The sequence below is a fragment of the Oryza sativa genome, chromosome 5, assembly GCF_034140825.1.
Source record: "Oryza sativa Japonica Group chromosome 5, ASM3414082v1".
Classification (NCBI taxonomy): Eukaryota; Viridiplantae; Streptophyta; class Magnoliopsida; order Poales; family Poaceae; genus Oryza; species Oryza sativa.
Window position 1 is genome coordinate 4,603,791 of NC_089039.1, and position 10,339 is coordinate 4,614,129.

The window sequence follows — 10,339 nt, forward strand, 5'->3', positions numbered from 1 at the left end:
CTTCAGCATCAATTTCATTGGCATTGAGTTATTTACAAATAGATATTTTTTGAATATTTTTTACAAATAGGTCTTCGGCGTCATAACATTATCACCATCTTCTTCCAATTAGTGACTTGACTTCCACGGTAGACAAGAAGGATGACGCCAACATCATTGATACTGTCATGTTAGCTCATGGCGCTAAGGAATTTGACGCCACGAAAAGGATCCATTTCTAAAAGGGCAATATAAGTTTTTCAAAAGAAACCTCTGGCCTATGTGGGTCAATTTGTCGTGTCCTCCCTCCCTCCCTCCCTCCCAGAAAACTTATTTTGGAAATTGTTATCTTCTTCAGCTATGCTGGCCGCAGCAAAAAAAAAAAAATTGATCCAATCATCAAGTAATACTGTGTCTTCCCTGGATTGAGATCGAATGAGCTGATGGCAGACGCTACGTCTTGAGTTCCCAGAATAACAATGACATGCAAGCAATGCTGTTTACACAATGTCATTGGGCAGGAGAAAATCAATCCAATTTACGCTTATTAACCGCGAGGAAAAAAAATCATCCCTCAATATGCTGAAACGAGAGGTGATACAGCTATGGATTCGCAATGACAAAATTTCTCCAACCCCAAATATTTCAGTATCCATCTAAATCTCATTTTCCATCTAACAAAATGGAGGTACATGCAGTTAGCGATGACAACTCTTCCTGCGTCGCAGATCCGAAACCTTGCCACCTCACTCTTCCGAGGCGATCAACCAGGTATATGTACCTGCAGTAGAAGAGTTTGAACAAAGGGAGAGAACAAAACATATAAACGAAGGGAAGGAGGAAACATCGCCCAGTATGTGGTAACCAGGACCTTTACATCTAAAGTTTGCCAAACGAACAACGGGAAGGAAGAAACATTACCCAGTAAGAAGGTTAAGGATATGAAGCTTCTTCCTGAAATAATAGTGGTCACCAAAGGCATATACAGCATGTCTCTGTGGATTGTTGGATTTTGTCATCACCTTGAGGAATACTTGTCTCACAGGACTTGATGATAACAGCCATGAATCAATAAATGAGACCTGAACCATAGTTTTTTTTTCCCTTTCAGTTGCAGCCATGTGTAATGTACATAAATTTCCTCAGCAATATCAAAAGTTCTAAATTTAAAATTGCCAAGTATTAGCATGGTCGGCTTGTCGTGGTATTCCATCACAAATTACAATATTAGTACAGGGTTCCTTTTGTGTTGACAGTTAACACGAATTAATTGTAAAGTGTAAACATGGGCATAGATTGAATATTTGAATTGCATAAAAAATGAACTCGTAATACTCCCTCCGCCTCAAACTACTGGTTAGTTTGTCCTAAGTCAAACATTTATATCTTTGGCCATCAATTTCTAGAAATTCATATAGTATAATATCATAGGATTTCTATTTTTAGATTCATCATGAGAAATACTTTCTAATATATAATTCACATGCTAAACTATACGAATTTCTAGAAATTTGATGGTCAAAGATAGAAATGTTTGACTTAGGATAAAGCTAGAATGACAAGTAATCTGAAACAGAGGGAGTAACAAAAACTACACATTATGGCACTATAGTATATTTGCAACCCGAGATCATCCAAGTGAAATGGAGAGGAGAGCTAAACATAGAAGCAGATACAATCTGTTCTGTTTATTTCTCTAATCTATAACTATCAGGTTTATGTACTTATGTAATATTGTAGGACATGTCAAACATCATTTAACTAATTATGTTCCTCCTTTTCTCAGTGGTGATTCGCATGGACTTATGGCATAAGGCAGTTCACAGCTGATAACCCAAATTATGTTCAAATACCTCATACACTTGAATATTCCCAGCAGAACTAAATGCATCAAGAAAAGGTAGGCTCCACGTTTCTGCCATTTTCTGTTGAACAGGAGGAATCTAGTTAGCCATAGAACAACTGAGTGTATAAAAAATCAAACAAAAGATCAACAAGAATGGAATTGGCATGTATGAAAATAGCATAAAACCCAGTTGGTTGAACATGCGTAGTTGTAGTTATCCATTGGAATGCTTGATGCATTTGTCCTTTTAGAACCAGATAGTAATAGTTAATTTAATTCCATAAACTATTTCGCTGGAGTAATTAATCCCCTGATTATTTTTCATCCACTTTGCTCAACGAACTATTATACCAGGTCACTACTTTGCTAATGAATTTTGTCTTCTTTTCTAATTATCAGGTTTTCACTTTAATCAAAATGTTGTGGGATGACGGACGGCGTCACAGCGCATGTTACAAAAATAATTTCAGAGTTTTTCATGTCTGTTTTAGAGGAGTCCTTTTTTTTCCTTTTTTTTTTGGGGGGGGGGGATGAACCTTATGCAGAAGAGAGAAAAAAACTGAGCATAGACAACAAGAGAAACGGAAACATTATAGCTTGATCTAGTTTGCCAATTTAAGTGGGTAAGAGAACCAGAAATGACATCATTTTTGTTATAGCAAGGCTTGGCTCAAGTTAGCGAAGCTATTGTGAAAGAGATAATCCAAGAAATGCCATTGACAAGCGTCCAAGTCCCAGAAATGCCATCGACAAGTGTGAGTTCCAAGAAATGCCATCGTACAAACGACTTTGTCCCAAAAATGCCATCGCCGTTAGGGTTCCGTCCATTTTACACCGTTAAATACACTGTTCATCCTATAGAACTTAACGGCGCAAAATGGATGGAACCCTAACGGCGATAGCATTTTTGGGACAAAGTCGTTTGTACGATGGCATTTCTTGGAACTCACACTTGTCGATGGCATTTCTGGGATTTGGACGCTTATCAATGGCATTTCTTGGATTATCTCATTGTGAGATGTTAACTACAGGTTGATCTTAAATTTGCTAAGAGAAAATATGCATTTAACAAACCCAACCAAGTGTTGCTCTTTTCTTTTTAAAATCTAGAGGCTGCTCTAACAGCAGCTGTGCAATATTCAAAATTTTTTTTTTGAGGAACACTATTAAAATTACGAAATACAACCATCTAAACCAGGAGCTTTAAATTTCAGTAGGTAAAATGTTCATGAGAAATGACAAACATTAAGAGGCAAAACAAAGATTATTTCTGTACAAACCCATTGGTACACATTCAAGACATACACTAGTCCAAGTGCTTACAAAAATGGAAAGACAATTAAACAAGCTATTCATTAACTCCTGACTTTAGTAAAGATATAAGTACATCTCGTTGAATCATAATGTGGGTGTCTAGCAAGTACTGTATGACTGAAAAGCACAACCTCGTAAGCCATGAAGCGTGTATCAAAAAGTGCAAGCAAGCCATATACGACAACGATGGGAACAGATATCTGATATACAGATGGGAAATCCGTAAATGAAGATATAATTCACCATACCTGGGAGCTTGCGCGAAAGGAAAGGCACACCAATGAAGCATCAGGAACCACCATATCACCAGCCTTACAATCATCATTTTGTGTGTCCACTGTATTGCCAGTCTGGGGATCATCGTTTCGCGGAGGTGCGACAAGCGGCAAATTCACTGTCCTGCCATCAGGGGACTTCACAGAAAGATCAGGGAACTTCACGGCTGCGATTTCCGGAATGATGATCTTATTCGCTGTCGCAAGCTGCACAATCCACGCCACAACGAAGAGTTGATTAAACCTCATCAGCAGCTAAAGATGACGGACATCTCTACCCAGCATTGCAACATAAACACAGTGAAACAGAATAATCTTTACGACAACATATGCACACCTTGCCGCCGTTCTTGCGTATCTCTGCGATGTCGGCGAAGTACCCCCTGCTCATTTCATCCATACTGCACTAGAACAACAGTTAAGAGAGATCTTAAACATCACAATTCACACATTTGCTCCAAAAATTCCATGCAGTACTAGCCCCGATTGCCAAAGGTAGTGGAAGTAGCCTTACAGCCTGGCCTTATCCTTCTCCTTCTTCTCGATGGTCTCCTTACTCGCCTTCTACCCACCACCAAAAAAAAAAAACACAACCACCCCAACCCATCAGCCGCCGCTGCAGAGAGAAGCAAGTAGAGGATGAGACACCAGAGAGGCCATACGAACCATGTTGAGGCCGAGGAAGCCGCGCGCGAAGACCGCGCGCGCGGCGAGCGAAGCCTCGCCAGAGCTAGCGCGGCGCAGCATCCCCGCCGCCCACCGTGCCCTCATCATCGCCGCCGCCGCCGCCGATCTAACCGGTGAAGAGGAGGACGGAGTAGTAGTAGTAGTTTACATGGGCCGCCGGCTAATCTCGTTATGGGCCGAACAAACAAAAAAAAAATTCAACTTTACGCTATCGCAGTTAGAAGACGTAAAATAACTTTACGTATTCGCTTCTGTTATTGTGCCCGTGGTGATAGAAACCGCCGATCCGGATTCCAAAACCGGCGGCGCAAATCACAAGCGAAGCAAAGCAAAACACGCCTTCGCCTTCGATTCGATTCTTCTCCACTCCGGCCATGGCGTCCGCCGCGTCCTCCTCCTCGTCGTCGACTCAATTCGAGTAAGCCCCCCTCCCCAATCTCATCCTGCTCAAAGATCTCTCGCATCTCACGCGTCGGTGCGCTTGATGCAGCGATGCGGCGGCGAGGCGTCAGCAGCAGCTGCAGCAGCAGCGGAAGCCGCCGTTGCTGATGCTGCTCCCGCTCATCTACGCCCCGGTGCTCCCCCTCAGTACGGAATCGCGAACCCCTGTGAAATTCGTGGTTTGTTTGCTCGGATGATCGTGCTGCTGATTTAGGGTTTGCGGGGTTTTTTTTTTTTTCGTTGTGAACAGTTAGGATTGGGTTGCGGCACAACCCGGTGTGGAGGGATCGCCTCTTCTACGGCGTCCTCGCCGGCGCGTTCGCCCACGGCACCTACCTCATGTAAGTGTTTGCTACATTGCGCACCCGAGCTCCTGTATGCAGCTATGCACCGTGTATTTGCTTGTGATGGTTCATGTTCATGTATGATTCGTCATTCATGTACAATGCCAGGTTATTGTGATTGATATCTCCCTGGTTTTATTAGCTGTCTGATATGCACGAGGTAAAGCGATGTATTGTTCTGATTACTTCGAAGGGGATGTGTATGTGTTTGTGCCTAGTTGTTATCGGTGAGGCTTCTCAGAAAGGGTGTAATTCCGTTAGAATACGATATGGCAGCTGTTGAGTTTTTCAGCACGTGTAGTATGTATATATGGCTAATATATCTGTTTGTTAAGTAGTAGTATATATGATAGCTATGCAATGACCTGTTCTCTGTTTTCTCTAATACAAATGCTTCACGCGGACTGTTGTACCATAAATGATTTCAATGTCTGCCGCTTGCCAAAAATCTGTAGTTGTGATCACTGCAAAGGAACTATTTTTAGTTCTTCTCCCATGCTCACAGAAAACCTTGGGGGAAGATTTTTGGAACTCAGTACACAACAACAGTTTTATATTGCTTTGAGTATAACCAAAATTGATGTGATTGGGTGACTTGGCGAGTCAGCCATTACTGATTAAGCACATGAAGCATGGATTCTTTAGTAGAATTTAATCTCAGCAATCTTGACAATCAACTATGGTGGTATAATCTTCTTTACAGTTTTTTCCCCCGATTACTGCAAAGGGAAGACTTGATGTATTTGCGCCTACTGCCTAGTTTTCACTTAGGATGTTACTAGTAAGGGTTGTGATATTTTGGCAATGAATTGACTTGTATCACAACACTTGAGTGCTTGTACCTTCATAATGTGAGTTTGAGCATGAGGAAAGGTAGATGCATCCAATCGTAGCAGTATTTTGTTTTCTGCTTCAACCGAGTTGCTGCACATGGTTTCTGCCATTATATGGTTCCAGACTTTTTGGGGCTTACTAATGTAATACTGCTGTGGAAGTGTGGAGTTGAGGTCACTGCAGAGAAATTTTAGTCTAGTGTATATCCACTTTAGATATGAATTTAGTAATTGAGTATTGACAGATTTTATATAAAAGAAGGAAGTTTGGGCCTAAATAACTACTCCCGCCGTTATTAAATGTTTGCTGCTGTTGACTTTTGGGCATGATGTTTGACCGTTCATCGTAAATGTGCAAAAATATAAGGCATGCTTAAAGTACTTTTAGTGATAAAACAAGTCACAACAAAATAAGTGATAGTTTTTTGAATAAGACAGATGATCAAACGTCATGTCCAAAGATCAACATCACTCATACATTTGAAAATGGAGGTAGTAGGCCATAATTTTGGGCATGTTACTGCTTGATTGTGGTGATCATTTGATCTCTGCACAAATCTATTCTTCATATCATGCTAGAGGTTGGGTTATTGAAGCCATAAATATTCAACAATATGTCATTATGGTGAGCCTGTCATGTTTGATGGTGAGGCAAAGAATTTTGTTGTTGACTTGTTTGATGCCCTTCCAATGTTTTTAAAACTTGTTCTATCCCTATCATTGAAGTAAGCAGATATACCTTCTTCGCAAGGATAAGCATAGGTTACTCTAACGCCATAACAGAGGGATCTATTGGGATGTTAATTAACGTAATTCACAATAGATGTGCTTATCTTCTTATCTTTGATGTACTTTCAGATCGGAGCTATATGACGTAGAGAGCAAGTGAATCATATCTCTCCAAGTATAAAGTCAAGGGTATCCATCGGCAGATTTTGACTTGATTGTAAGTCATCAACTGTTAATGAGAGCTGTCCGGTTTTTCAGGTTGATAAAATGGACCATGTATCTATCATTTTTGTTAATCCATTTAGGCTTTTATGGTTGCTGTAATGATAGAATATTGGAGCACACATAATAATTCTGACTCTGGAGCAACATGTCCGGCATTTTTTTCCAATTTGATGCACTTGTGTTTTCCTGCTTATATTGATTTGTCATAGCCACCCTATTTCTATTCTATCCAACAAAAAATATTTTTCTTTTCCCCTTTTATTTATATGTAGCTATATTTCAAAGGAGAGCAGTTTCAACATGTACGAGTAATATGAGATCGCTCTTATCAGGCCATGTTTAGTTGGCCTGTGTGATGTGCCATTTTGTCCAGCTGATCACGTTGTGCTGTGTTGCTCTTAACTCCTTGGTCTTGACGGTACCAAAAATTAATCCTAGATGCAGATTATTAATATCTGTCTATACTGATGAAAGAAACGGGAACTTTGCCAAGCAGCAGCTGTTATATATGCATGCACTGGATGGATATTTCCTTGAGCTCCCGTTGGACAAGAAATGGTTTGAGCTCCCGTTGTTTCCTTGCTACCCATGAGGCCATGACATATCGACATGCCCTTCCTTGCAAGTTCCTAACAATTTCTACAAAAAGGAACAATGATTAAACAGAAGGATTCCAAGCCTTCCTGTTCACTCCTGTCTGAAGCTTTTCGAGGTGTTTAGCAAGAGAGAAGAAAGTCACTGATATAAAAGCAATTGATCATTTTTATCACCCTAATTTTATCCAAACTAACAAGCGTATCATTATGCTATAAGCACATTGTCGTAGGCAATGAACACAAGAATGATTCCATGTTGGCTATAGCTGAAGCATGGTCACATTAGTTGAGGCAGGCTTTGCAGGCTGCTAATAAAATACGATTTGGCCAAAGCTAAACAAAGCTGCCGCACGCGATGGCCGGCCGGCCACTTGCCAACCAGTTGAACATTTTTTTCATTCTGCAATCAGGATTATATACTGAACATGGAGTAGATTACTCACGGGCATCACTATAAACGAGTGATTAAATTAATCAAGGCAAAGTACGGCGATGGCTATTACAAACAGATGGAGGTCAGATTTGATGCGATGCGATGCTTCACGGGAGGCTTCGTGTGTCTGCCTTTTGAGTATAGATCTGAAATCTTGGGTGTAGGATTGAGAGCAACGGGTTTTTTGAAGGAATTTTGTAGAACTTGAACTAAATTTGTGTAGAACTTCTGTAAATCTAAATCTAACGTGTTCGTTTTCAATCCTTGGTGTTGGGATTGAGAGCGACCAAGTTTTTGGAGGAATTTTATAGAACTTTGAAGTAAATTTATGTCAAAATTCTGCAAATCGAAGTCTAGTGTGTGCTCGGAAAGATCAGTAAAGCGTAACGAGGAGATGGTTTGGATTGCAGCTTCACGATGGGGACAATAAACAGATAATATAATCAGTGTAGCAGCATTATTATTCCGTTTGTTCGGGATTAGTTTGTACTATTATTGTTGCTGATGCCTGAAAGGGACATGTAATTGATAAGCCTTACAAAATGAACCTAACAATACATCTCAGAATGGTGTGGTAGATATCACAAGTTCACAACCTAATAATAATCAAAATGAACCTAACAATACATCTCAGATTGGTGTGATAGATATCAAAACCTAATAACAATCAAAATGAACCTAACAATACATCTCAGATCTATTTAAGATCATCATCGGAGAGCACCTTTAATCCGTAATTAATCAAAATCACACCACACTAAATCCGCAATTAATCAAAATCACAACACAAACTACAATACTCATAGTGAAATTGCTGAGACATGGATTGGAGATCAGAATTGGATCCAATCGATTGGAAATGAGCAGTACAACAAACCTAATGGATCTGATGCATCATACTTCGCCACAAGCGAGTAGATCTATCTCAGATCCAGATTACATTTCATCTCGAGATTACAATTCGGGAGAAAACGCAAGAAAAAAAAAAGCAGAGATGGATGGAAGCAAGGGATCAATCCTAAAAACCAGATCCCTTCTAAATTCTTCTAAATTTCCTCCGCAACGAGACGAATCCCACCCCGGATTTTATATACACGCCATCGCGGCGACGTCGCGAGCTGTGGGCTCCATCTCCCTCCTCCGGTGGCGGCGGCAGCGGCGCGCCTAGGCGGAGCGGGCGAGGCGGGAGGCGATGGCGGAGTGGTACATGGCGTCGTGGAAGCTCTCCGTCTCCACCATCCTTGCGCGCAGCTCCCGCGCCTTCTCCTCCGTCAACCCGCCCACGAACGGCCGCCTCCGCGCCTCGCTCTCCTCCGCCGCCGCCACCACCGCCGGCGCCGGGGCCTCGATGTAGTCGGCCTTCCCCGACCACCCCAGCAGCGGCGCCCACCACTTGCCGCTCTCCCCCGCCGCCGCCCGCGCCCTCGCCCTCCCCGCGGCGGCGCACGGCCGGACCGCGCTCGCGGCGGACGGGCGGGCGGAGAAGGAGACGGTGGATGCGGAGGACGTCGCCATGGCCATCTTCTTCCGGATGGTTGCTTCTCTTGTAAGCCTTTTGGATTGATTTGTGAAATGTTGAGATGATTAGGGTTTGGGGGGGTGGTGGGGGAATTTATAGGGGGCGGGAGGAAGGGGAAAGTGGGGGAGGAGTGGATAAGACCGCCGCGTGGACACGTGGCGGTCGGTGTGGGTTTGCCGTTGCGCGTGACGGTGAAGCGGTGGGGGTGGCGGTTGGGGTGGTTGCTTCCGCGGTTTGCTGCGCGTATAGTACTGTACTACCGTTGGGTTGGGTGTGGCCGGTCGAGTTATGTTTTTTCTCTTTTTTTTTTAGGAAATTGGAACCATGCCATTATAATTTTGTAAAATTTAAGATATGTCATTCTGACCCACATGTCATTGACTAATGTGGGTCCTACATGTCATTGAGATACCGATGACATATCTTAAACTTTATAAAATTATAATGGCATGGTTCCAAATTACCTTTTTTTAAGGGTTGTGTATGAATGGATGACAGGTGGGGTCCCGAATGTGCGTGTTTTTATTAGTGTGACGTAGTGGTGGCACCGTTGTTACTAAGGCCCTGTTTACTTTTCACGCAAAAACTTTTCACCTCGTTACATCGAATATTTGAACACATGCATAGAATATATTAAATATAGATAAAAAAATTAATTACACTGATTGCGTGTAAAAAAGGCTTCGTATGAGTGTCTCTATGATTTAGTTGTTATCACAATATGAAAACAGTTTTTCATATTTTTTTTCTTTATGTCAATCACAAGTTCTCTATGATTTAGTAAAATTTATAGCGCGATATGGGTTTTTTTTTCCATTTTTTGTGTGTCCATCATGAGGTCACAACCGTTTCTCATCTCAACCTTAATTTATGCTAAAACCTCCAAAATGTTTATATTTTAGAACATAGCGAGTAATTTTGAAAACATTGCTTTCAATGTATTATCTTCTTTAAAAACTGAAAACACATCTACATAATGTTAAAAATGTAAATAGTTTTGCCTGAGTTCGCAAAATTCAAATGCGACAGTTCAAACATTTTCACTTAATGAAATGGAGTCTTCAAATAGGTGGGGATAGATCCCGTATAGTGAGTCCGTGTGAAAATTTTCTTGTAGT

The 10,339-nt window shown here is 41.6% G+C and overlaps 3 protein-coding genes across 4 annotated transcripts; 1 reads left to right on the forward strand and 2 right to left on the reverse strand.

Moving 5' to 3' along the window:
- Positions 1-479: 479 nt before the first annotated feature.
- On the reverse strand, positions 480-4,242 carry LOC4337960 (uncharacterized). 2 transcript variants are annotated; one of them, NM_001420367.1, is made up of 7 exons: positions 4,081-4,242; positions 3,929-3,978; positions 3,752-3,815; positions 3,388-3,621; positions 1,833-1,904; positions 901-1,061; positions 480-760 (listed from the first exon to the last, which is right to left on the reverse strand). In NM_001420367.1, exons 1-7 carry the CDS (start codon positions 4,186-4,188, stop codon positions 643-645), a joined length of 807 nt encoding a protein of 268 aa, NP_001407296.1. In that variant the 5' UTR covers positions 4,189-4,242; the 3' UTR covers positions 480-642. The 2 variants fall into 2 exon arrangements, with proteins under 2 accessions (NP_001407296.1, XP_015637421.1); XM_015781935.3 differs by having other exon boundaries at positions 493-760; positions 3,752-3,820; positions 4,081-4,239.
- A 160-nt stretch (positions 4,243-4,402) lies between these two features.
- On the forward strand, positions 4,403-6,839 carry LOC4337961 (uncharacterized). The gene is made up of 4 exons (XM_015781936.3): positions 4,403-4,519; positions 4,592-4,689; positions 4,793-4,883; positions 6,578-6,839. Exons 1-4 carry the CDS (start codon positions 4,476-4,478, stop codon positions 6,606-6,608), a joined length of 264 nt encoding a protein of 87 aa, XP_015637422.1. The 5' UTR covers positions 4,403-4,475; the 3' UTR covers positions 6,609-6,839.
- A 1,689-nt stretch (positions 6,840-8,528) lies between these two features.
- LOC4337962 (uncharacterized) lies at positions 8,529-9,284 on the reverse strand. The gene has a single exon (XM_015782256.3). It carries the CDS (start codon positions 9,221-9,223, stop codon positions 8,867-8,869), a length of 357 nt encoding a protein of 118 aa, XP_015637742.1. The 5' UTR covers positions 9,224-9,284; the 3' UTR covers positions 8,529-8,866.
- Positions 9,285-10,339: the final 1,055 nt, after the last annotated feature.